Source organism: Passer domesticus, chromosome 2 (genome assembly GCF_036417665.1).
Source record: "Passer domesticus isolate bPasDom1 chromosome 2, bPasDom1.hap1, whole genome shotgun sequence".
Lineage (NCBI taxonomy): Eukaryota > Metazoa > Chordata > Aves > Passeriformes > Passeridae > Passer > Passer domesticus.
The window spans coordinates 108,971,046-108,998,550 of NC_087475.1; the positions used below are offsets into that span (position 1 = coordinate 108,971,046).

General features: G+C 36.0%; 2 protein-coding genes across 3 annotated transcripts in view; one reads left to right on the top strand and one right to left on the bottom strand.

Annotated features, from left to right (window-relative positions):
* Nucleotides 1–11,275, top strand: part of LOC135295142 (uncharacterized) — a 46,532-nt gene extending 35,257 nt beyond the window's left edge. The window contains exons 23-30 of the mRNA XM_064411240.1: nt 420–480; nt 3,100–3,158; nt 4,245–4,343; nt 5,106–5,166; nt 6,065–7,617; nt 8,115–8,178; nt 8,337–8,424; nt 10,482–11,275. Of these exons, the coding sequence (XP_064267310.1) occupies nt 420–480; nt 3,100–3,158; nt 4,245–4,343; nt 5,106–5,166; nt 6,065–7,617; nt 8,115–8,178; nt 8,337–8,424; nt 10,482–10,527 (2,031 nt within the window). The 3' untranslated portion in view covers nt 10,528–11,275. The remainder of the gene's footprint in view (nt 1–419; nt 481–3,099; nt 3,159–4,244; nt 4,344–5,105; nt 5,167–6,064; nt 7,618–8,114; nt 8,179–8,336; nt 8,425–10,481) is intronic.
* LOC135294818 (T-cell receptor-associated transmembrane adapter 1) lies at nt 10,756–25,496 on the bottom strand. 2 transcript variants are annotated; one of them, XM_064410570.1, is made up of 7 exons: nt 25,358–25,481; nt 20,729–20,828; nt 20,085–20,195; nt 18,518–18,554; nt 17,132–17,193; nt 15,746–15,804; nt 10,756–14,639 (listed from the first exon to the last, which is right to left on the bottom strand). In XM_064410570.1, exons 3-7 carry the CDS (start codon nt 20,185–20,187, stop codon nt 14,379–14,381), a joined length of 522 nt encoding a protein of 173 aa, XP_064266640.1. In that variant the 5' UTR covers nt 20,188–20,195; nt 20,729–20,828; nt 25,358–25,481; the 3' UTR covers nt 10,756–14,378. The 2 variants fall into 2 exon arrangements, with proteins under 2 accessions (XP_064266640.1, XP_064266638.1); XM_064410568.1 differs by lacking the exon at nt 20,729–20,828 and having other exon boundaries at nt 25,358–25,496.
* Between the last annotated feature and the right edge of the window lie 2,009 nt (nt 25,497–27,505).

Genomic DNA, 27,505 nt, shown 5'->3' on the forward strand with positions numbered 1-27,505 from the left:
CATTTGGGGGGAGAGGAAGATCAGAGGTGAAGTGTCAGGATACAGCTTCTCTTTTCTGCTGGAGCTGTCAGAGATATCTAGATTATTCAGGAGTGTGTGTGTGTTTGTGTGTCGATATATATATCCATGGATAAATTCTTATATTTGGGGTGGGGCTTAATACATGACATATAATGTAGAAGTTGAAAAAATCATGAATAGCTTTCCAGGACTAACTAGTAACTCCTGAAACTTGCTACTCAAGTCTCAGACTAGATGTTTTCCGCTTTGTCTGAACTTGGCTGAGCCCTTCAAGACCATAACTGTACATGACCCAGAACAGCAAGAGGCAAGGGAGTCACACGTAAGGTTTTGATGATATCTTGAACACGCAAAAAACTCAGCACGTTAGGTTGTTTTTTACTTTCTTTGTTTTCCAGATAACAACACCAAGTTCGTCAAAAAGTCATCGTTCAACATTGCCAGGGCGAGAACTGCTTGGTAAAATTAAGAATTTTGTCTGTTGGTTAAATATATTAGTTACAAAATGTGGATTTATTTAATTTCATGAGAACAAATATTTCATTTCGGGGAAGGTCTTGATTTTGTATCCCCAAATAATGTTTTGATTTTATTAATTAGTGGCCACTGATTTTGATGGGCTTTTTGTAATATTTAAAACTGGTATTACTCAACGTTTTTGATTCTTGAGCCAATTAAAACTTCCACTCTTTTTCTTAGATTTTGCTATAGCTAGAATGTAGCCAGCAGTAATGGCTGAAAGAGAAGTTGCAGTAGAGAGTATGGTTAACTTGGGGTTTAAGTATTCTTGTATTAAATTAGCTTGTTCATCTCCATAGCTGCCTCTAAGGCTGGTGATTACTTCCCTGTTGAGGGAAATGTTTCCTGCTGTCATTTGAGAGGATAATTTCAAATAAGCATTTGAGTGATAAAATAATTGGGGCCAATTTAGAAAGCATGCCATTTTGCTCAAGCTGCTCAAAGAAACCTACAGAAACTATTTCAGTGGCACCTGTAGCTTGGCTTTTGTACGTTCCTTTGCCTTCTGCACTTTTGGGATGAGTGAAGTGCTTCAGACTCTGGTGTTTTCATAGCAGCATAGAATAAAATGGTTATCCCCTTCTCCTCCTCCTCCTCTTACGAATGGTCTACAAAGAAGGGTCTGGTGAGGATTGGTAGAAACCTCTGTGAGTTCCAGCAATCTCCAAATGCTGTAAGATGTAGAAATTAGATTCTTGGGGATCTGGGATTGGATTCCTCACATAAAAAATTGAGTGCACTGTGGTGCTTGGGATGTGTGATGTTTTGGCTTTCGGTAGTTTGGGTGTGTTTTTTTCAGGGCTTTTTTTTCTTGGGTGGCTTTTGGTGGTTTTTTGATACGTTAAAGCTTACCAGTAGGGCATATGAACTTGAGGAAAGAAATCTGTCAGTAGCTGTTCCAGCTAAAAGTTTAGCTTTGGCAGGCCTTTTCCACTTGTAGTATTCCTTCAGAGTACTTCACAACTTCTCAGGGAAGGTGGAGTTTCTTCCCGGTATTATACCCTGGTTTTGTGTTGCAAGTGTGCAAAACTTGTCTACAGCAGGTAGAAGTCAAGTGGAATAGCTCTCACCTGGGCCTGCAAGGGTTAGGCTGTCCTCAATAGGGAAAGTTATTAGGATTTCCCTCTTGCTTTCTCAGGAAGTAGCATGGCAGAGTATATCTAACAGTTACTTGTATCTAGCAGGATGCTGTCAGAGAAGACTGAATTAATTTGGAGAAAGTGATAAATAACTTATAACTGAGGGAATAATAGTGTTTTGGATGCACCTCCTGTGAAATAGTTTTCTGTAATAAAGGTCATACTTTTCAGAGAGAAAGGTAGAAGCTTTCTTTTTGCCTCTCCGTCCTGCCTTTGAGGTGCAAAGGTGTTACTGAATTTCCCTTTTGGCCTTGAAAGCCACTTTCAGATTCCCTAGAGAAAATACTTTTTCTGTGCTGTGGCCCACCTGCTAATTACTGAAGTTCCAGTGATTTGAAAGTATGATTGCCAGCACGTTGCAGACACACTAAAGTTATTTTTTTGAGGATTCACCCTTAGAAGAATTATCCACCTGTCTACAAATCAACTCATTCTTTGACACAAGCTGGTTTTTAATAATGTACGATGGGTGTGATGGAGTCAACCATTCCGTGACACAGGAGTTGTTCCCTTTATCCCAAGAAGCGCCCATTTTTGTAGCAATCCCTAAAGGTTCATCTTGATGAACCTTTAGAAAGCAATGTGACAGGTTTGTGCCCAATTGTAGTGGAGGAAGAAGATTGTATGGCGGAAAGAGTAATAGCAATTTAGGAGTTCTGTGACAAGGCAGGGCTGTGGTAGGTATCATAACCAAGATTTTTTTGCTCACAATTTCCAGAGTTATTCTCCTCTCCCTTTTCCTTCCCTCTGGTGAGTGCAGGGAAATGCAGGTATCAGGGCATCTGAAAAATGCAGGCATATATTTTTTGCTGATGGATGACTGATTTTAGCTAATGATGAATTGGGAGGTCTGGCTACATCGAGGAAAAAAACTATTTTGTTGCATTTCATTCACGAAAAAACCCACCCACAGAATCCCTAAAACTGAGGTAAAGAATTCTGTCATGTTTTTTCATATTCTCAAGTCTGCCTTATTTCTCACCTTGAGAGTCCTGAGGTGGTCTTGACAACAGGATGCTACTAAGAGGAAGCGTGAGCAAAAGTCCTTGCATTCTTTCTTGGGATATTTAGGAATGTGTCAGGGATTATGCATTAATGATTAATGAGTCTTAGAGAGCCACAAAGGAAGGGGCTTTAAAAATATTTTCCTCTCGGAAATGTTTAATATAAATCGTAAAGGACTGATTGCAAACCAGTTTTCTTTACCCTTCTTTGCTCCACTGAAGTCATTTATGAAGCCCCAAACCATGCTTTTCAGTTGGAATTGAAATGGAAATGTGATGCAGTTTAAAGTTACAGTGTAGAAAACTATTTTCTAGAATGAAAACAGGGTAGTCAATAAGTTACACCGCGTGTGTTTAAAAACATTTCTGTTTTGAGTTCAGCTATATTTTATTTTATATTTACCTTCAAATTGCAGGTGAAGAAAGTGGTGACATAGCCTCAGTAGAAAGAAAATTGAAAAGTGTTCAACTTAAGGTAAAACTTTTGGTTGTCTAATGGAATGTAATGATTCAGTAGAAATTATTAACTATTTGGATAGTTCACAAATGCAGTTGATGCATTCAGCAGAAGACATGCTATCATCTGCATCTTAATGCACATTTTTAGCAGGTGAGGGCTTCAATAAATAGTGTCACAGAGACCAGTGACAAGTGATCTTATGGTCTTGCTCATACCAGTGGGCCAGAGAAAGCCCTACAATGTACTGCATCAACAGGCAGCCCTGAGAAAAGCTTCTGTACGTAAGGAAAAAGAGGAACCAGATGAATCATAAGGTGAAAACACTTATAAAAAGTATGGTCATTCACCTGAGAGTCTAGCATAAATGGGGAACGTGATTTGAAGCAAATGGTAAATGTGAAATAATGGTAATGCTGAAACAAAAGCAGGCTGGGATCTTTGGCTGTTGCTTCCCAACCTCGACCATGGTCAGGACTAGCCAGAGTATTTACAGTGTTAAGGAGAAATATTACACACACTTGGTGCATGCAGCCATTTTAATCTTGTGTTCTGCTTGCTGAATTAGCATTGCCAAAAATGGGATTTACTTTTCTTGCTTGTCTGGCACTGTGCTGGTGTCTTCTCTCTGACAACAGCTAATGCAATCTGCTTCTGAAAATGACCGTTTGACTAATTAATTGCTTTTTTGCAAAATTTTCTTAGACTTTACATTGAGGGTTGTTGCAGGATAGACCTTAATTTGTATATGAATTTTCACAGGATGTTACGAATACAAGTAGAGATTTGCAGCTGTAATTATTAGTGCTTTGTAAGCATTTTTCTTTTTTTCTCTTTTCTTTATTTGTGTGGTTTGTTTCTTGGTTTTTATCAGAGGATCTTTAAGGCAGCGTGTGCACTTCCCTGAGTATTCCTTTTTAATTATCCCTTTTTATATATCTTCACTTGTAGTTATTTCTTGGGATTTGTGGGGAGGGGTGTTTTGCGGGGGAATTTTTGCCTAAAATGTGTTCATTAAAAATCATTTTATGTCGGTTGCGAATCCTCATCTGAAGAATACTAATTTGCAGTAAATGCAAATAATCCATTTTGTTTTCCTCCAAGAATCTGAATGGAGATGATGGACAAATCCTAACGAAAAAAAGAGTTCCAGTGGATGTGATATTACAAGGTGATGAGAGAAATATTCCCAAATGGATAACGGTAAGATATTTCTCCTGTTATTTCTCCTATTCTAAGTTACTAACTAGTTAGAATAAAATAAAAGCTCCTTAACTGGGTAGCAGTTAAATGAATTTTAACACAACTTTTCTGTGGCTCTCCCATTCTTCTTCTGCTGAATGTTTGTGTAGATCTTGGCAGTTTGACAGCTATCATATGTAATAAACAGAGCAAATGTTTTATAAATTTATGTTCCCTTTTTTTTTTTACTTTTATATTTAGTTCTTGGATCCCGGATGTGCAGGTTGATCTTTGAGCTGTCAATTTTCCTAAAAGTCTAAATCTGACCTTCGTAGAGGACAAAAGAAAGAATTAGCTTTGCTTTCATTTGGGGGGAGAGGAAGATCAGAGGTGAAGTGTCAGGATACAGCTTCTCTTTTCTGCTGGAGCTGTCAGAGATATCTAGATTATTCAGGAGTGTGTGTGTGTTTGTGTGTCGATATATATATCCATGGATAAATTCTTATATTTGGGGTGGGGCTTAATACATGACATATAAAGTAGAAGTTGAAAAAATCATGAATAGCTTTCCAGGACTAACTAGTAACTCCTGAAACTTGCTACTCAAGTCTCAGACTAGATGTTTTCCGCTTTGTCTGAACTTGGCTGAGCCCTTCAAGACCATAACTGTACCTGACCCAGAACAGCAAGAGGCAAGGGAGTCACACGTAAGGTTTTGATGGTATCTTTAACACGCAAAAAACTCAGAACATTTGATTGTTTTTTACTTTTTTTGTTTTTCAGATAACAACACCAAGTTCGTCAAAAAGTCATCGTTCAACATTGCCAGGGCGAGAACTGCTTGGTAAAATTAAGACTTTTGTCTGTTGGTCAAATATATTTGTTTAACTATATGGTTTTATTATAATTCATTAGACGGAATATTTATTTTGTACAAGGGCTTTATTTATCCTGCTGAAAATTTCAATAGGTTGCATTTCAAAGGACAATTTGATTTGATTTTTCTTTTAGTAAAATGTATTTGGAAAACAAAGGAAATAACTTGTGTACATAAATCCTGCTTTTCTTATGGAGCCTCGGGAATAAATATGCATAGTTACAAAATTCAGCAGCATTTAGCTCAGTGAAAGCAGTGGATTTTAGTTCTGTTTATTTTAAACTCAAAGAATGTAATACAGTGGCTTTGCTGGCAACTTGTAGTCAGAGTGGTACTTTGCACATAAACTTTGCTCAGAACCTTTCCAGGCTTGGTGGAAGCCTAAGAGTTTTAGTGAAAATATTTTAGGCTTAACAACTACAGAAAGCATTATTTTAATAATAATTTATGAAAGCAAAAGCTGCACTTGTACTAGCCAAGTACAAAGCTTTCAAGGAACACAGCAAATAAGTTACAAAACCTTTTGGATAAGGCTGTTAGTTCTGATCACGAGTCACAAAATGGCAAAGTCTACCCCTGCAGAGAGTATCTGCATTTTATGGTACTTTGAATGTTGTGTTTTTTCCAATACGTTTAATTTCTTTCCTGTCTAATATGTGAATTCCCTATGGTTAGGAAGTGTATTATTTTTTCTTTTTAACAATCAGTAAGGCTATCTGAATCCTATGCAGTTGGTTTTAAGTTTTACAGTATATCATTGGAAGTGCCTTTATAGGTTTGGATTTTTTCTGTCTTCTGTTTTGTTTTTTGACTCATTGTAGTTTTTGGTTTGGTTTTGGTTTGTTTGCTTTTTTTTTTTGAATAGGTAATCAAGCTGCTGTTTGCAGAAAGAAGCTAGAGTTTTCAAATGAATGTTCTTCATCCAAATATCCACAGTTACAACATTCTGCTATTCCCATTTCATCAAATACCATAGCCTCACCCAGACATCGACCTTGTCCAGAACTGAGCATGACTTCATGTGGTAGTATCCTTGGAGATGAGGAATGCTCTTTGAGCAGTCCAACTCTTTCAAGCTTGTATCCAGCAATGGTAGAGATATTTACAAAGCTCATGGCAAAGCATTCTCAGAGAAGAGTGTTAAAGTACTTGTTTGGACACTTATGGTCCAAGAGACGGCATTCTAGAAGACCAAGGCTCAGAATCACTGTAGACAAAATGAGACAGTTCAGACCCTGTAAATGTGAACTAAAGAAGAAAGGATTTCACAAGATGTGTCGCTGTAGAAGTGAAGACAACCAAAATCTGACTTATGGGAATGAGAGCAGAGAATTCTGTTGTGACAGTTGCCCCATTAGTAAACCATCTGGTCTGGTGCCTTATGCATGTGCTGATACAAATGAAATCAAAATAATGCACTACTCTGACTCAAGTTCAGAACAACCTTTGGCATCTGGAAAAAGCCAAGAAGTCTGCAAACATTATGCTGTTCCTGATGTTATGGATAGAATAGGAGAGACATTTCTAGTTGAAAATAAATTACAGACTACTGCCTCACCAAAGAATTCAGAATACACAGAAGGTGAAACATTTACTTACAAACATTTCTCAGAACCCAGTTTTATAACGTCTACTGCTAGTTCAGATTCAAGAGCATTTCATCTTGTAAAAGAGAGGAAGACTCAGAAAACTGACTTCTATGTTGGTACCTCAGAGTTGTATTCATCTGCTTGCAGTTCCCATGGCAATAGAAACAATTCTATACCTACCACAAATTGTTCTCCTGCAAGATCATCAAATGTGTTCGTATATCCTCAAAAAATAACTTCTTTCCAGCACAAAGAATCATTTTCCTCCTGGAAGCAGAGTTCTTCAAAGACAGACAAAGAAATAGATGCTGCATTTGACCAACTCTACTACAGAGTGATTTCTGGAGAATACCTAAAGCCTTTGTCATTGACAAGACCTCTGTTAAACTCACAGAACCTTGAAGAGAAAGGAGAATTAGTGAAGAGTAATCTAAGTGTTTCTGAGAGGTCCCTTAAACAGTGTGATGTAGAATTTGAGAAACTGTGTGGGAAGCCTGTTCCAAAATCTCCTGAGCTTCAGACAGCTTCAAATTTCAGGAAATATGAAGGAATACAGATGCCTGAAACTGTAAATGCTCTTGTTAATTCTCCTGTCCAAAGATATTCTGCAATTTCCAGTGTTAAAAGAGCAGGAAATTTTCAATACCCTCTTCCTTGTTCACCAGTAAAGCGACTGAAATTTATACCAGGACATTGTTTTTCCGCAAGCAAATGTCAGGAGATTTCCCACAGTAAAGAGGATAATCTTCAGACAGGTGGCATGGGTTTTTTCAGCACGTTCAACTGTAGCAACCCCAGCTTTTTTGCTGATCACAACTGTCATTGTCAGGTATTTAAGGACCTTGGGGGGAAAAAATTGTGCACCTCTAGATATTTGGAGAAGGGCTTAAGAATGCATTAGAGCTGCAAGCTGTTTTAACTAGGGATAGCATGCTTCTGGTGCTTTTTGGTCAGTAGGGATGTTTTACAGCTCTGGGGACTTGGGGATGTCAGGTCTTCTGGATCCATGTGATAACGCTCTCTATATTTAATAAATTTGAAATGATTCTAAATGAAAGGTTTTACTCCATTTTAATAGACAATGTTGCTGGAAAAAATTATCTCAAATAGTAACTCAGTTATGGTGTTGTCCTTCTGAAATAATGACATTAATTTTATAGACTGACAAGGTGAAACAAATTAATCTTGATAGGGTTTCACAGGAATCATTAAACTTGTTGATTTAAATCAGACACCTATTTCCAAGTTCACAGTCATTTCTTCTGAGGCAAACTGTGAAATAGTATATTTTTTAATGAATGTTATATGTTGCTGCTTTATTTCCAGCGTTCTGCATCTCATGATTCTTTAGATCAAAGTTTTCTTGGTATTCCTGGCACTTCCCTGCAAGGTTAGTTTCAGACATTATTAATTCACGCAAGAGTATTTTCTTAAGGAAATTTGCCCATTGAAGTACTTTCAATAGGCTAATACTTAAACAACATTCTGTAATGTTCATGCTACTCAGCATTGTTTTTGCCTTTTTCATCCACTGTTTCTAATCACCAGAATCTGGGACTGCAGATGCACGCTCTGGTTGGCCTGGGGCAATGGAGAATTGCAGCTGTCGGAGAAATGTGAGCAATTGTCACCCAAGGTAATAACAGCCTTTTTTTTAAAGAGATTTCAAAATGAATTCTTACTCCTCTATGCCTGTATTAAAGATATGGAGGTGACATGCATACTTGTAGAATGAAAATGAGTGTGGGAGAGCCCAAGCTAATCGCACCTGCAGACTCGAACACTGAGAGGCAAGTGTCTGTGGTCAAAATTAGCCAGACTCCAGCAAGGAGAGCTGCTGAGCACAAGACAGTAAGGTGGCCTGACTGAATACCTAATGTAATCCTTATCTGGTGTTCATTACAGAGGCATTTATTATTTTAGATATGCTATGGAGTTTTTATTGTAGCTCTGTGTTTAAGCTGACAAGTCCTCTCAAAGAGGAGTGCAGCATGTTGTTATTTAAAAGGACTTGAAAAAGTTGGCCTCTGATCAGTTGGGAATCATTATCTGCATGCTGGCTCTGTTTGGAACATATCAGAGATCCTCTCCTCGTGCTATTAACACCACTGGCAATGTATTTAGATCTCTGGAAGCAGGACACTTTTCAGTTCCCTGAATACTGGCCTAAAATGTTTGGTTTTCATAGAAAATATGCAAATTTTAAAGGATTATCAAGCTTCAGGTCTCTTCAATTTTTAGTTACAAACATTTAATATTCTAAGCATTTTTAAATAATTAAAAGCTCTCTAAAAAAATCTTGATTTTTATTTACCAAAACATTTTTGACACGGATTTTTGCCATAAGTATAATTTGTCACCAGACATTATGCTGCTTCCCAAGCTCAGTCAAGAAGTATTTTCACTATGCTTGAGATCATCATATGGCTGATGTCAACATTAACTGACAATGTTTGAATTAGAGGTTCAAAGGAAGGCTGAAAGCATTTTTTAAACTACTTGTATGGAGAATTTAACCAGAAAAGAAGTTTAATGATGTAAAGAAAAAAGTTTCAGTTTAAGCAAAGATGGAATTGAAATTTAGAGGCTTGTACTATAAATACATACAATATTGATCAAGATTATATATTGATTATTTCTTATATAATGAAAGATTGGAGACAAGCTGATGCTATGCAAGGATGTTTTTGTGATGTTGAGTATGCCCACTTAACTGGCCAAAGTTCTTCTCACTTCTTGAATTTCCTTTTGTTCTTCCTCACTACATTATCCTGTTTCCCCATACAGAACAGCCATTCCTGTAAGATTAGTTATTGTTTTAAAGGAAATGGGTTTTCCCTTCTTTAATGCCTATAAATAGAGAAATTAAGATTTCAGAGTTTTCTCCAAGTCATCTGGAATAAAATCTATTTCTTTCTTCTTTAATTACACAAAGATATGTTTGCTGATTTGTAGCCAAAATGGACTGTTAGCTGGAAAGCTTCCTGAGGCCTGTGGTGTGATATTTTTAGCTTTCTATGGTTCCCAGCAGTGAAGTTTTTTAATGGCTTCAGATCGCTCAGATGTTTAATGCCTAAGCCATGTGGAAAAATGCTCTATTTTGTAATGAATGGTTGTGAAAAGAAAAGGAATAATGTATTTCTATCTGGAACCAGATTGCCTTTATCTAGAAGATGATTATGAAAGAGATTTCTGAAAAGGAAATGTTCATAACTAATAACATAAGTATTCATAAGTAATATTCATAACAGCTCTGTGTGAGCACTGTCCTACAGCTTTACTGCTATTCTTAATTGTCAGATGTAAACCAAATTAGTTCAAAACAGGAGAGAAAATTTAAGCAATTTCTTAAGTAATATGCAAGGTGTTCTTGCTTGTGTCTATACTTTTTTTTAACTAGTTGTGAATACATTCCAAGATTGCATCGCAAAGTTTAATAGATATACATAACTTAGGTTGATCTAGTAGCACTACTGAGGCATCAAAATGACATAGCATGAATAGCTTCCTCTCCATCTGAAAGCACATAGGAAAGCAGACAAGGAGCGCTGCTGCTGTTCACGTTCAAGATGTCCAGATATCTTGCTTTGACAATTTGTTTCATTTTCATCCTGTTCACTGGAGTTTCAGCAAATACAGTATTTTTGTGTAATTTGCTTCATCATCTAAACAGGTTTTGTTTTTTTTCCTTAGGGTATACAGAAAACTAAGCTACACTGATAGGAAAGACCAATTGTAGGAATCGCTTGGATGACTCTCTGGTTAAAGCTCACCAAGAAGCATTAATGCACTGTTACAGTTTAAAAAGTTTTATATAGGTTGGGTTTTATTCAGTGTTGTTTCTTCTTCCAACAATCAAGTATGTATAATTATATGTTAGCAATACACAACTAGTTCTGGTTTATACTTCCTTGTAGTTCAAATCTTTGGGAAGGGGTTTTTCCCTTTTAACAGGGAAAATATAAAATATTCAGTTCTTATTCAATTTATGGCTAAGTTGGATTTTTATATTTGACAGTATTTGTAATAACAGAATGTGATCTGTATTCTTATTTGCTGATAAGCTTTGGTTCTTATTGTATTAATAATAAGGAACAAGCTAATTTACCTAAATTGCTGCTCATTTATGTTTGAGTCTCTCAGTACAGATCCAAATTCATTGCTATGTTAATGTTAACGTTTTCTAAGTAGATCACCAAAGTTGGTATAATAAACTTTGATTCTTACTGTGTTAATAATAAGGAACAAGCTCATTTACCTAAATTGCTGCATATACGTGGTTTTTGGATGCATCAGTACAGACCCAAAAATCACTACTATATGCTATGACTTAAGTTTTCTATGCAATGTTAATGTTAAAATTTTCCAGAGTTGATTGTTCAATAAAATTTTATACTGTTTAGTAGGTTTGATAATTGCATTCTCTGTTTTGACAAAGTTGTACCTGACACAGTACATGTTCTAAATAAAAAACTATTCTGAACAAATACCCGCCTTCAACATTTTATTTCACTTATGTGAACTCTCAGGAGGAGTTTGTATACCTGCATGAGCAAATCTGTGAGAATGAGGTATGAGGGTCCCACAGGTTTTCACTGCTGTGTCCTTTCTTGGCAAGGGGATTGTGTTAGTGGTGTTAGATAAGGTACTTGCTGTTTTATCAGCACTGCCCCTTGTTGCCCCATTTCCTCCAGAAAAGGAAGAAATTGTTTTTCTTTGGCTTTACTTTATTTCCAGACACACAGGAGGGTTTTATTTTAGCTCTTAAAACCAAAATCTTGTTATCTTAAGTATTGTTCTTGAATAGGACAAGAAGCCACCTATAGTGAGATTTTCTCTGCAATATGAACTTCTGCACACACTTTCCATTCTTCATAATTTGGATATTGCATGTCTTTCCATGACAGCAGCAAAATACTGTCTTTTAGAAATCTCTTGGGGCTCTTTTTTCTTCCTTTTCCAGACACAGATGCACTGTAGGGAATATATTTTATGAACTATCTTCCTCTTGGATTTGTTGAGGTAATTATTTCGCAGTATTTCTTGATACGCTAGTATTGAGAGATTGCATAATTCATTGCTTTCTGTTCTAAAGTAATTTAGAAGTCAGCTGGAATTGTGGTTTGGACCTGTTCTGACTCTAGGTATGACGTCTACACAGCAACTTCAGTGCAGCTCAGACAGGTAAGGAAGATAAGTTGGTTTATTCAACATAGCAAAATTGTCTTCATGAAGATTACTTTGAAATAATTTAAAGAGGTCATTCTTGGAAAACCTTTAAGTGTTGGGAGGTAAGATCATACCAATGCCATGTTTTGGGTGCTAGCAGTAGCAAAAAAGGGAGAAAGTTTCTATTTTTAGAGTTGATCCTCCTACACCATGTGAGCCAGCAGACCCTTGATACAAGGAAAAGTCTGTTGTTTCTCCCAATGATTCTAACAACTGCTAGACCAGGTATGTTTAGCCAGGTACATCTGCAGTGATTATCAAATGCTAAATCACTGGTGAAATACATCTGCCTCAACTTATGAAGATGTCAGTGGTGCTACATGATCTCTTGTGTTTTGAGTTCCAATCTTCTACCCTTCCAAACAATATTGCTTTTCCCACCATATTTCCTCTTGTTTACTTATTCTTTACTGTTCCATTGAACTGGTACTTGAATGCTAAGCTTACCATTAATAAAAAAAAAGCTTTACAATGCTTGTCTTTGCTATAAAAATTTTTTTAAGGAACAGTGGAAAAACAGATGAGGTTACTGAGACAGTGTAAAGCTAAAACCTAACACCTCTTCTTGTGTTGTAATTAGTTGAAACTTGCTTTATATGTAAAGAATTTAACTAGTATATGATAGTTTATGTAGGTCTTTCTCTAATGTCTTGAAGATGGCACAATACTGAACATGCTTTTTTGTGTAAGGATTCAGTAGTCATTTGAAGACTACCTCAAAACTTGTTTTAAAAAAAAATTAGGTTGTTTGATTGCTTATTTAAGCAGATGGAGGGTAAAGAGCCAAAAGAATAAAGCTGAATTTGAATGTGACAGCATTACAAATGCCTTGGAAATAGTTGATAGGCTATTAAAGATCATCCTGAGAGCCACAATCAATAATTACTGGAGGCAGTGATTAAATGTGGAAAGGAAGTATGTATAGATATATATGGAGAATATTTACAAAAATGCTCTTTGAACAAACTATGTTGCAGGGGAAAGCAGCTGATGAAAATTAGCATAAACATATAGCTGGATAAAACAATGAAAATCGAAAATAGAGAGGAAACTAAATGAACTAAAATCCCATTAAGTGAACTTAATGTTACATGTACACTCAATGAGAGAAATGGGTACGTCATTTCCGTTAAATTAGTTACCAGATTGAAATGACAAGTTGAATTTAACCATTGTTTGGGTTTTTTTGTTGGTTTTTTTTTTCCCCCCATAAATTTATCTTATCACTTGATGTGTCCATCCATTTCTACTCTTAGAAGATGTTGGCTCTGTACTATGGACCTTTTGTTTCCAGGTCTGTCTCTTTCAGGACCAGTTTTAGGGCTCTATGCTTCAGAGTTTCAAGTTCCTTGGCAATGCTCTTTGGATTTTAAAGGCTCAAATGCCCTGGTTTTTTGGGAAGGCAGAGTGTCTGACACCTAGAGGTAGACACATTACATCAACTTGTTTCCTGCTGCAACTACTTAATGACTCCCAGAATATAAAAATAGCTACCCACTCTATAAAACTTACATTTAAAGGGTTTAGTCTTAAAATAAATGTGTATACAGTAAGTGAAGGGTTTGGGAAAATAAAAAGCTCTTTCTGTTTTTGTAAAATATTTAAGGATGGCTATGGAAAACCCAATAGGAATGCAAACATAACATGGGGTATTGGAAGAAATACTTTCTAGATTTATTGTTACAGATGGTGTGATAATTTTTGTGGACCCTTGAATACAGCTATATTCAATATTACACTAGTAGAGGAGTTGAGATTTGAGATGTATTCTAGTACTGTTAGAGGAAACTGAAGATACACAAAGATACTGCTGAGTCTTGTGAAATGTACAATTACTACTTTAAATCAGCTGTTAAATTATTCTCCAGTCATTGCCATAGACCAGTCACAGTCAGAAAGTTCACAGTGTGGAACAGCAGATCAGTTCTTGGTAAAACTAATCACCAAGTGTGCAAGTATGAAACACAATCTCATTTCAAAAGTATTGAAGTTAATATGGAATAGTACTCTGCTAGAGCTGTATAGACAACAAGGGGATCTTTTAGGACTGCTTGAAAGCTGATGATTGTTTAAAACAGGATCAATTCTTACTGGAATCACTACCATGTGAATGCTGAGCTACCAGTTTCTGCAACTCTTTCAAATTGTCTTCAGAAAGGCAGATCCATCTGAGTGGCAGTCTGGACCTATGTCTTGCTTAGTCTGTAAATGTGCTTGGCAGACAGTTTGGAACACTTAAGTTACCCATTTCATACCACAGTTTAGTATGTCACCTTTCTGGAATATTTTCTCTGATCAGTCATTGATCCTCCAAAATGAAAAAGCAAATCTTTATGGTTACATATTTGGTTCATTACATATTCAGTTCTCCCCCTTTGTATTATGAATCAAGCCCATTAATCTGATGGGATCATCATGAATGGCTTCTACTTTTGCCGTGTTTTCGGCAGCCAGCTGCTCACTATTGAGGTAAATGCTAACTTTGGAAGCCACCATGGCGTTAGATGATCTTTCTCCTTCATCTTCTTCTAATGAAGGATCTTTCTTTCTCCTTGGTTTTTTGCATTTTCCTTTGACACTGTGATCAAGTGAGGCATAACACATCTGACTGGCAGACTCCACCTGAAAGAAAATTCACTTCAATGTTCAGTAGTTATCCTTGCTTTAAATTAATTTCTAAGTCTTCAACTATATGCTCTTATCATAATCGTGCCTGAAATTTGCCTAAACTAGCTGTAAAACAACTCATTAAAAGTACAAATTATTAAACTGTGGGAGAATGGAAAACAGATCAATATAAGCTAATAGTAAACGACTGAGAGTGGCAATATAGAAAAATTCATCAAGGTATCATTGGAAAGATTCTCTGTGGGAGAGAGGGAAGCTCATGTAATAAGTCCAGGTTCTATGGGATGCAAGACATTATTTGATCTGGTTTTCTTCTCACTTTTTAAATCTTTTAGTTGGAATCCAGTTATTAACAGGCTTTGTTAAATCCAAAGATGGATGATTCTTGTCTATATATATGATCTCATTTCCAGTGCAAAATGTATGCTTTTTGTGTCTTTCCCCTGCATGTGCTTTTCAAGCCAGACCATCAATGACTATTGACATTGGAATGTCTAGATTTAAAAAGTTGTTCTTTAGCTGCTGGAAATATTCTGAAAATCCATCCCTATGAAATATGTGGCAATCAGCTCAGGAAATTGATGCTAGGAATGCTTCAATTACAGGCAAATTTCATTTGAAGCTTTCATGCTTTTAGGCATACAGGTATCTCAACAAAGTACAAATGAACAAAACAATCTTTCCCTGGTTAAGGCATATAGATTTTGCACTGGACAGGAGAGAGCCAGTCAAACTCATGAGTATCATGTGATGCAGCTTGTGTTTTCACTTGGTTGATAACTGAACCAAATAAAATTCTTTACACTAGCTATGGCCATGGATGCAAATTTAATTCCATGTGATCTGCATGCCTGTGGCTGAGCTTTATTATGCTGTATTGCATGGATCTGAACTGTCTACAGTTATGCTTCCTTATTAAGGACTCAGATTGGAGGGTCAAGTTTGTACTGAAATACTTTGATGAACTGAGATACTAATGCATGGTAACTTTTGTGAGACTGTGAAGATTTTTGTTATATTCTCTTATAGGATAAATAAAGGAACTCTGAGACAGACCATGTTACTCTAATTCATAAATCTATAACTAAAATTAAAGATACCTGTAGCTGGTTAACTGTTCTTTGAGGCTGGGACTTCATCTGCTCGTAACAACATTCTTCTGTAATTTATTAAAGTAGAAAAATATTTTTATTAAGACATGCTACTGAGCTTTAAATGATCAGACCAACAGATTCTCTCTGTTAGAGAATGCTCTAACTAACATTAAATTAAATTAATGCTCTCAACTCCCCCCAGTTTGCTTTGGTAGGATGTTTGTTTTAAAATCACACATAGTTCTTTCCCTCTAATTATAGAGAGATAAATAGCTAAGAAATTCAGACACATACTGTGAAAATGAAAATTATTTTGTGTTCATATGAAGGAGAGATTTCTCATTATTTACTTATATGGGTGTCATTTTAGAGTGGTGGGAAGATTTCTTGCAATTAAGAGGTAGTCACATACTGATGAATTTTTCAGCACAGCCAGCCTTTTCTTTGACTGAGAAAGAGGTTGTGAGTTGCAGCAGCTGGTGATTAAATTCTGTTCCTGAATCTAGTTCAGTTTTCTGTAAATTTGGTTCCAGTTATTTTTCATGTTATATCTCATTTTAGCCGCCAGTAAAACAGATTACTTCCTTACAGTTTTCAGACTTTTACAATGTCGCTGCATTTGAGCATTGACTTGATTCAATTTATGCAAACTGTGTATGAAAAAGTTGGGGTTTTTTCGGGCTTTTTTTTCCCCCCACTTGCAGTTCAAGTGCTTTAGTTTTGCTTAACTCCAATTAAGGCTTGCAGAAAAAATTGTTCTCGTTACTTAAATACTTCTTTAACTCTATAAGGGCTTTGAAACCCTCTGCACATCCAGCTCTCACTGCATTACATGACGTTACAGCCTTTAAGGTGGTTTCTCTGCCAAGGGTTGTTAACTTGAGCACAGCAAAGCACAGCCAAGCTCTCTGCCCACCATTCAGCTGCTGGGCTTCAGCACATTTGTTAGTGTCGCTGGTGATATGTGGATAGCCACAGCAGAGAGCTCTTATGTGTTTGTTTATGCCTGCTTCTGTGGGAGCACTGACCTTGGACCATGAGTAATATGTGGTTTAGATAGCTTTAATAGGTGTGGATCAAGCTGCTGTTTCAGTTAGTGTAGCTTTACATTTAGACAAGCTCTTTGTTTTGAGATACTTGGCTGAACAGGAACATATGGACTGCAAAAAATCAAATTCAGTATGAGGTCTGTTCTTATAAATAGTAGTGCTGTATGAAGGTTTGTATTTCTATCCCAAGTATCTTTTAATAATTTCAATTATATCAATAGCTGAAAATATGTAGATTCTAAAGTTTGCCATTTGAGAAGTGCAAAATATGTCAGCCAGTCATTTTTTAATCATACATTTTTAAAGCCACTGAATAGACACAGGTTCCTAAAATAAAGCTTACCTAAAATATCTTGATTGAGATTGCCGTAAACTGGATAATCTTCTGAGTGATAGCCATCATAGCTACCAGGGGAATGAAAAAATACTTTTAATTCACAGAATATGCTTCATTTAGCACCCCAATACTATATTTTAGTAAATGTTTCATGCACATATGCAGATTGTTTGTTATCTTATAAACCAAATCAAATATATACAAGAGGGCAGAAATGGCAGTGTGAGTATTCTCAGGAGAGATTTTTACCTAGCCCAGAATTGAACTCTCCTTTCCTGTAACTTCATTAAGCACAAAGCTAATCTCAAGACTATTAAGCTACAGTTTGAGGTAGGGTAAGAAATATTAATGATCACTGAAAGGAACCCAATTCATGTTCTCTGCTACCACTCTGCAATACAAACTAACGCACCGTATGTGTCTTTTGGGACAATGTTCTTAACAGGTCCCGTCTTGATTCAACTAAAATACTTCTGTCAACACAAACAGAGAAGACCAAAGCCAAGTTCAGCTTTGCATTTTTAATTGTACGTTGTGTTTCATTACCTGGTGTTAGTTTAAAATGTTTTTAAGTGGACTTGTAAAATGGGAGTTGTTAGTGGGAAGCACTGTGTAACCTTTATACTACACCCCCTATATTGCATCTCATAAAGGGGGTGAAATTGTGCTCTAACACCACACTCAGTGGTATTTTTCATCTGAACAGGCAGTAATAGACAAATATAGACTTGCCAATTTCAAGAAAATTTCTAATTGAGAATTGGTTTTGAGTAAGAGGTGCAGGCTTTTGTATTTTTGTTTGAAGGGCCTTTTATATTTAGGTTGAGATGAGACTCTATCCATCTCTGTTTTCTAAAGTTTGGGCTTGGTTTGGGTTTTTTTTCTGTGTGGCATGAGAGAGAGAGACTTGAAACAGATTTATGTAACAGATCATGAGATATCCTACAGCTGTAAACACACATTTTTATTGCTTTTGGATGCTATGTGTAAAAGATGGTTATGAAATGTAAATACATGTAAATTATCACTCCACAAGTATTAACTATCAGACTATAATTAGTCACTGCTTTGTGAGAGCTGAGAATTAAATTATTATGGAATTATTGACTTTAAGTGATAGGTAATGGTGGTTTAACTCAATGTCTTGCACTTTCAGATAAAATTATAGTATTAGCATGCAATTATTTAATTGTTGATAAAATGACTGGAGGATGTATCTCACACGTGAATATTTTTTCCCTAGGTTTTTTGAATTTTTTTTCCCACTACCAACATTTCCAGGCAGACTGCATGAGATATTGAATTTTCCTCTATGCCATCCCTCCAAAGCCATCTGTCATTATTTATTGCATATTTTACCCTTGCCAGAAAAATCTTTTTTATACAACTTACCTTGGATCGTTCTCTTCATAGCCTTTAAGTATTTTAGCTGGATTAAAAAAAAATTAAGAGAAAATGAAACGTTATTTTAAAACACTTCAGTCTCAACAAGCATGGTTTTGGTTTTGTTTTAGAGAATACAGTTGAAAGCTCTGGCTGTCAGGATCTTCATTTGTCCCTCTACTTTTCTCAAATATTTTGTCAAATACAAGAAATGTTTGTGTTATGTCCCTGTGCTGTGCCTACAAAGTCTACATTAGTTTACAGTACTCAAAAAACATAACACATGGTTCATTCTTTATTTCTTCCACATTCTCCTTGTCCCTCATTTTTTTCTCTCAGATTTTTTCTGGGGAGGTGCATCGTGTTAATATTACAAAGTGATGGATTTATTTATTTCACTAGTTCTGGTATGGCTGAAAAAGAGATCCTGTGATCCACACAGATGAAGAAACTGAAGCAGAGAGGCAATGCTACAAAGAGATTTCATGCTAGAGCTTGATGAATAATTCAGGAATGCCTGACTTCCTAAACTCTGCTCCAGGACTCCAGAATTTACCACAGTAAGCTCCAACTCAATGACTAATGTGGCACCAGCCACTCTAACCTAAATCTCGGTCAGGTTGGTTTTGTGAATGATTGTGATTCTTCCTCAGAGATATCTGCCTCCTAGCCCTAAAACAAAAACCAAAAGGCTCAACTGCCACTCATCCCAAAAGATTCCAGCAACTCTCTTCATATCCTGTGAATATCTGACTTCCTAATACTTAGTGAGCTCAGTTTATAAGCATGGGCCTTCTGTTTATGTAGATTATATACACAGGTGTATTGAGCCTTGTTGAAGTCAGCAGTGTTTGCCTGCCCACCCCTATGTTTACAGCACAGGCAGTTTTCCCTGTGTAAAGGGAATGGTGAGGATTGTACAACTTCCTAACCATGGAATCACATGCATAAGACAGGTTGCACTGGCACAATCTGTCAAAAAGTAGAAGTTAATTTTAACCAAAAAACCAGAGTATGACTGCAGCCATATGAGAGACACACTGGTTTAAGCAATGCAATTGCTTATGAAAAGCAATTAGAATGTTTTTTTCCAAAATACACTGATAAGGCATAAAATCTGTATGAAATCTGAAATTCAAATGAGCATTCAGGAATTTGGGGAGGAGAAAATTTTCTCAAATGTATTTTCTATCAACTTAAAATATTTTTTAAATGGAAATATAAATAATCAGTTATAGGAAAAGTATCCTTCCTAGGAAAGGAAATTGCAGGTATTAAAAATACACTTTAAAAATAAAAATTTAATCAGAACTAAATTCTTCTTGTTTTGTTGATTTGTCTTCAGAGAATGGATTTGGGTAGCTGTTTTTAGCAGTGGATTGGGCAGTTAGCAATCATTCTGTAATGATACCTAAGTGTCCTAAAATTTTTCAAAAGATAAATCCTCTCTAGTAAAATCATTCTTGCCAAAATATAACTTTAAGATTCAGAAGAATCCATTTGTCTACTTGATAGCTCTGAGCAGAGATGGCTTTAAACATTGAAATTCCATTCCTTACAAAGAAATATTACTTACATTGCTTCTTTTTCATACAGTGTACAATATTCAGTGTCACTGAAATAAGCAGAGCCAAACTCAGGAAGGCCAAAACTCCCCAGACAGAAAAATGGCAGTCCATTCCTGTAACTGAAAGAAAATTTACTATTTGTGTTGTCTAACAATATTACTGTGTTCTTCGTGCTTGGCTGGTTTTTGCTTTCTGTAATTGAAGATGCTATTTTGCTGTTTACTCTCTGACAGGTATTGCTATACAAGCTAAATAATTAATATCAAAACCAAATGCTAAATATTAAGAAAGCAACTTTAATAAACTGTTAGTAGAAATACTGTTTCATAGGAATTCAGCCAAAGATTAAGCTATTGGTTTGCCTGTAAGATGCAGTAAAAATCAGAAATTAGTAAAGAAAAAAGTAATTTTACTGGATAGCTTTGAAATTATTTTTGCAGTTGTCTTTAAGTTAGTATTTGCAGTAAATTAAGTAAATTCTTAGCTAAATTCTAGAGTTCATGAAAGTAGTTCTGAATTTACTCAAAACAAATTTGCTGGATGTGTCTCAGAATAAGTTAAGACTGTAATGTTTTAACCATCCCTGGAAAAAAAAAAGTAAAAATTTGGTTATGTTTTCTTGCATTGTCTTCCAGCTATTAAAACCACTTACTTGTTCTTATTTTTTTGCTTGTGAAACCAGAGAATGTGATGATAAAGGATAAGCATCAGCTGGGAACCAGTGAAGCCCCAGGGAAAAGTTCAAACAGCTCCTGTAAAATCACTTGGTAAAAGGTGGGTCCACTTATCTGAACAAAGTCTTCTTTTGCTCTAAACTTGTCACTCCTTGCAATAGGAAGGAACCCCCCTGCATAAAATCTGATTTTTCATTTAATGACTTCTTTGATTAGCCTAGCTTATACAAATTTCCCTCACAAACCATGCTGAATAAAATAGCCTATTTGTGGCTGTCTAGTGGCCAAAATTGTCAGCATTGCTACGAATGGCCTGGGAAAGCCTTCCGTGACAGAGGAAACACTGAGCCAAATAAATGAGTGAGAGGAGCTTGCAGCTTTATTCTTAACTTTCCTAGAAGCATATTTCATGTTCTCTGAGATTTAGAGTGTTTGAAATAAAGCCTGGTGCCCAAAACTAATGACCTCTAATAGTGCGTAAAAAGAAACGTGTAGCTGGAGCAGAGCAGTCAAGGAGTTGGATTGGACGATACTGATTCTTAATGCACTTAAAGCCAAGTTAAAGGAGTACAGGAATGCACTTTTCCATGTTGCTGGCCAGAGGAGGGTGGCAATGCATTTGCTCCTGCTGAGAAAACAGAGCTTTGCTCCTTGACTGATCGGGCTCCAGCTCAAAGCCTTCTTACATGTTTTGCCTCCTCATTGTGCTGGTGTTGCCAAAGCTCTTTTTGTTTTGTTGTACTCCAACCCCCTAGGTGTTCTTATAATGACAAAACAAGAAAAGATAAGCCCTGGTAGTAAAAAAATCACAAATCACCTGGGCTTCTGGAATGAAGGCTTCTTTCCTGATCAGAACACTCTTTTAAAATTAACAAAGCAAAGCAAATAAGCTGTAATCTTCTGACAGACTTTTAACTTTTTTTTTGCACGTGGTACTTTTAGTGACCATTTATTCTTCTTTTTAAACTAAACATCCTGTTTCCCTCCCTTTCCACTACTTGAGTTCTCCCAAATGTGTTTGAGAGTTCTTTATCACTGCAATACTCCTTTTCATGTTGAAAGGCACTTCTATGCAGTGAGATACAGACATTTATGAGGAGAGACAATATCCCCATGGAGCAGCTATACATCATTCCAATTTTTCAGGGAAGGAATTAAAAGAATGGGAGATCCTACACTGAGAAGATGTTATCAGGGTGCATCAAGAATCATCAGTCTTTGGAACCTGGTTACTGTGCAATTAGTCACTCAATATTGCATCCCGTGCAACCTGTCCAAAACTACAAGTCTGTCCAGGACAAGAAATTTCAAGTTTCAGTGTTGTACCTAAATAATCAGAATCCTCTCATTCTTCTCCTGTCTTTTTTTTTTTTTTTTCTGATGTGATTGATTTCCATTCTTCTCATGTTCATTTCATATTTCTTTTCCTACACACACTTTTCCCAGGAAGCAGAAGCAGTGTTGTGGCCTACAAGAAGGGAAGCACATGTAACTGTGATAGAATCACAGCATCAATCACGTTGGAAAAGTCCTCTGAGATCATCAAGTCCAGCCTGTAAGTGAACAACACCTTGCCAGCTGCACAATGACACTCGGTGCCACCGCCGTTCTTTCCTGAAACACCTCAGGGACAGTGACTCCACCATCTCCCTGGGCAGCCCATTCCACAAGCCATAACACTGAGATTCATTAGAGCAAAAAGAGTGAGCAGGTGCTGAAAGTACACTTATGATCTAACATTCCTCCTTTTTCTTCTTATAGAATGTTGCCATTTATCTCTCTGATTCAGGAATCCAATTTTTGCCTGGTGTTTCCAGAGTAGAAGGAAAACTCTTAGTTTCAGTTTGACTATTTTCAGCCCTTAACTGGCCCACTTTTGTTGACAAGTATTATTTTCGTGTTTCAGTTTTTTGATTTAAATTGAAATTATTATATGGAAAATAGTAAAGGTCGGATAAAATTCTTTTGTTTTTAGTTTTCAAGTTTAAATTCTCTAGTATTTGAGTCATCCTACTTCTCAAGAATTTAAAAAACATTCTAGGAAAAAAAAATATATGAAACTTGGATTTCTCATAAAACGTACCAATGATTTAAATTTTACAATCTACAGTTTTTAAGCATGATTTAGGAAATTTCATGGGTGTGGGTAGATTAAGAAAAGAACATTTAAATTTCTTTCTGGATGAACACTATTTAACTTATTTTTAAATTTATTTTCTATAACACTGACGTAAACATCTGCTTGTGTTTTAGTAGAATGTATACAAACATATGTGTGACTTCATTATATTTTTTTGTTTGTTTTTACAATACTAGCTATTTATTTGTCAGACAATACTACTTATATGGGAGAAACAACAGCAGTTTTTACTTAGCCTGTAAAACCATAGTGAACACCGTGATTGGAGATGTACTGGTGCTCTTCTGTGAGATCCACGTCATTCTAACATTAGTTTCAAGCTACCCAGATTTAAAATATGAGAAAATCCAATTTTATATCCTAGCTTTACAGATATGCAACTCCCAGATCTTTCCTACGTCTTCTTGTTCTTATAGGTGTTTCTGATATGCTGCTTACATTTATAACTTCATTATTTCAATATTAACTACTTTGACAACAGCAGAATTAGAAGGAAAGCTGACCAACTGCATGAAGAACAATTTGTCTCGACGGATAACTACACTGCTCTCCTTAAATGTACAATAGCAGATGCAACCTTTCACAGTTAACGGGTTGTGCTAAGGACAAAAAATAAGATAGGGAGACTGTAGATGGTGAGTGAGGAATAAACAACAAGTCTATTGGACTAATTATATTCCATTTTGAAATGTTGTCTTTTGTTCTATTCTCTAATTTTAATTCTCATGCAAGTCATCTATTCTCAAATGGAGCAAAACTATAATGATTTTTTTTTTTAACGTAACATATAATTAGTCCAAAGAACCTATGATTCTGTATTCAGGGGCATTCTCATTCAAGCGTCAAACTGAATATTTAAAAAAAAAGAATGTTGTATCTTTTGAAAAAAGTCATATGGAATAATTAGGCTGCTTGGGAATAGGATACTATGATTCTAAAATTATAAGCTCAAATTCCATCTGTGATAGGACTTAAGGGTGGTAGTAGTTTGTTACAAGAAATAATATTGAAGTCTTCTGAAAGTAATGCGCTACTCTTTGAAAGGAAGAATTTCATTACATACCCAAGGTTTCATGAGAGGGACCAGAACTCTTATTATATTGTTAGAAGACTTTGGGATGCATGAGTGGAGAAATATTATATTTAATAATTATAAAGATGACAGTATTTTGATTAACTAATATCAGACTCTCTCTGGTATTAATGACGCATTCTTATGCTGCTGTTCTTCCATTTATCTTTGAAAACCAGGTTAAACTTGGAGTAGCATCCAAGTAGAACATCTGTCTTAGGTAAGTTACTTCATTTGGATAATGTTTTTACTTTTCTAACTTCAGGGGTGGGTCACTCACAACCTCTTAGTATATTTTTCAGTGTTATACACTGAATGTACTAAATTCACACCACAAATATAGACAAACAAAATACCTTCTAAATACGTAGTTATTTGTTCTTTTTCTCTTTAAAAGACTATTGACAACTTTCTCCACCAAGAGAAACATGGGAATAAATAGAGTTTTGGTTATTTGTTCTTAGATTTTCTCTTTACAGGGTTCATTATATTGTCACTGGAGTGCTGTGAGGGAAAAGAAGCTAAAAAAAACCCAACCAAAAAAACAAAATCCTCCAAAACATTCTAATCTTTCCTGGGTGAATTTCTGCTATTCCTTTTATTGCAACTCAAAGGAGTGAATATAATCCTGTAGGGAGTGGAGCCAGATTTAACAATTCATGTTGGATATTTTATTACAACATAAGAATAGGTAGCAGAAATACTATGTTTTGTTCCTCCTTGCTCTAATATATTTTCTTTAGATAATCCATCACAAGGGATAACAGGGAGATAGAATACTTCTACCAAGTTTTTGTATTGAAAAGGACCGTGAGGTGAGGAACATAGATACCATCTAGCTGGACATGCCATCTGTGGTATCAACGTATTATCCACTGAGGCAGATTTATTGCTACCAGATTTATGGTGACAATCTGGAGCACAAAGTGGTTTCTTCCCTTTCTTTCCTCTTGTTTTTGTCTACAAATTTGTTAAAGATTAAATAAAACTGTCTTTCCTCCCCCCTTCCAATTAAATATTGATATAAATAATATTTTGTACTAATGGCCCTTAGAAAAAGAAACTCATTAGGAGACTGATGAATGTTAAATTAGCATTAAAAATGCTTCCACCTGTGTGAGCATTTAATACAGGATTAATTCTCTGAAAAAGATTCCTTAAACTGCAATTAATTAGTGCACAACTAATTGCTTTGTAAGATGTCAACTTCATATTTCAGAAGGGAAACTGCACATTGTAAAATAAGAAGGCCCACAGCACAGTATTTTCAGAATAAAACAAATGCCTTAATTAATGAAGGCTTAGCACCCTAAGCCACCTTTTTAGAAGACTGTGAATCTACCATAGCGTGGCTCTACTGCTCCTGTGCTTACAAGTTTAAAAGATAAGGCTTACCTGGTTCTGTTGCTTCTAGGAATACTCCCCTCTCCTTTACCCAGCAGGAAATCAAGTTATGTTGGCAGAAGATGGATACTCTTGTTTTGAACCTGGCAGCATGAACCTCTCTTTAGAGTTGTTGTTAATCTCAAATCCCTCCAGTCTTTTTTTTTTTCACCTTCTTTCTTGCAGACAGGAAATGAGGTTCAGCTTTTACAAGCAAACACACATTCTCCTTCAGTGCTTGCCTCCAAAAGAGAATTAAAGTATTTATGTGTATGCTTGTATTTATTGTTCACCTGTCTTGCCTCAGAAGAACATGTACACATCATTGATGTGATACAAACCTGCTTTTGTAATATTCATATTTGCATTCACACTCTAAGTCTTCTTGAGTTTAATGTTATGTTGAATTCAACAAAAGTATTTAGATGCTTCTTAAAATAAATTACAAAACTATTTTACCTAGGAGTGTTATGTGACTCTTGCTCTCTTGAAGTTTCTAACCAAAGCAGAAAATCATTGCTGAGAGCTTACAGTTTAGCAACAACAGGATTCAGAGGCATGATGAAGGAATTATAACACTCCATCTCTTGAAAGTCAAGTTAGAATAACATAATTCTTCCATTATTTTGAGTTTATGAATCTGTGGCCACAGTCCACTACAGTTGTAGAAAGAAAGGATAAGCCAGTATGTGGCTTACTATGTGTATTTGTCTTTAGAATTCAGTGAAACATGCCTGTGTTTAGGTAGGGAAGCCATTTTATTCTCAGAATTAGAGTAGCTTCTTCCAGAGGAAGCTTGCACACTGAGCACTGTCAAAGAAACCTTCTGCTAGCTTCTAATGTTTTAGGTATAGTTTGGGTTTGGGAGGTTTTTTTTAGAGCGAATGGTTTTATTTCCTATGTATGATGTAGAAGTAGGAGGGGGTTCTTATGAAAAGAATGTGAATCACATGACTATGTTTGTCTTTTTGGACTACATAAACTGAAATAGCCCTCAGTGTAATCTAAGGAGCAATGTAAAGTTCTGCTCTTTCTCTAATGTGAGAAAATGTACTCTGCAATCTGTGTTTACTTGGGTTGCTATTACTTTGGATTATTATTTTCGTATTAAGTGCCTTGGATCAATGCTTAAGAAATAATTTCCTGGATTAGCATTTTATTTGAACATGAAGGAACAGATTAGTCTTGATTATAATAATATAGCCCATTCAATTCTAAGGGTGGTATAGACTCTTAACTTCTCAGAGCATTATCATAATGAAGTGAATAGAGCAGGAGGAATTAATCTGAAAATACTCAAAATGGTGGCAATTCTTATCAAAGGATACTGAACTGAGAGAGGAATTGGAGAGGGTGGAAGATGCACGTTGTGAAAACAAAGTTGCTTCATGTCTCAGCTAGGAGCACATGGAGTAAATCTGAGATCTGCAGAGGATTCCAAATAAAATGCTTATCAGCCTGAACAAGAAGCTTACAAGAAATAAACTCCTTCGGAGATAATTAGGAGCATAATGGAAAGGTGAACACTGAGAATGTAGCAGGGGATTTCTGAGTCTGTAGTCCTGCTGGTGTGTTAATAAATCTGCTCTCCAAGAGCAAATCATTGCTGTGCTGTATCAGCTTTGAATGGCTGCAAAAGAAAAGTCTGTTGGAATAAATGTGAACTTGGTATGCTATTTTGGGCAACTTGCAAGAGACAGAAGGCTCTGTTAGATAGCAAAAAAAATATTCGCTTCAGGCAGTAAAATCCATTGGGAATATGAGGTTTCTTTTTTTTTACCCTTTCCTTTGTATCAGTGCTATGTTAAAAAAACTTGAGAGCCAATAGTCTGCTTAAAGTGCTGTTATTCAGGACAATAGAGACCAGGACAAATCATGACTATATTTAGAAAGAGAGGACATAAGGCAATGCTACTTCATTCCCATCTATTGCATACAATGGCATTTCCTCCTCTGTTTTAAATCCCCAAGCTATAAATTCCTGCGTGCATATTCTGGGAAAGTGTCTCTGCCTGCTTAATTCCTTATGTGATCTTTGGCAAACATATGATGCTGGTATCTCGAGAAAAGAGTCTGTCTCAAGTGGACATCTGCCATGGCTGGGAATAGCTCTTGCTACTGAAGTTCTTGGAAAACGTAAACGGAGCACGATTAAATATT

Excerpts from the sequence above, each read along its gene's own strand:
- LOC135294818 (XM_064410568.1), bottom strand. The coding sequence starts at position 20,187 with ATGGACTGCCATTTTTCTGTCTGGGGAGTTTTGGCCTTCCTGAGTTTG. Across the intron at positions 17,194-18,517 it reads TATGAAGAGAACGATCCAAG|CTATGATGGCTATCACTCAG; the intron begins GTAAGTTGTATA and ends TTCCCCTGGTAG. Across the intron at positions 14,640-15,745 it reads GAACAGTTAACCAGCTACAG|GTGGAGTCTGCCAGTCAGAT; the intron begins GTATCTTTAATT and ends ATTTTCTTTCAG.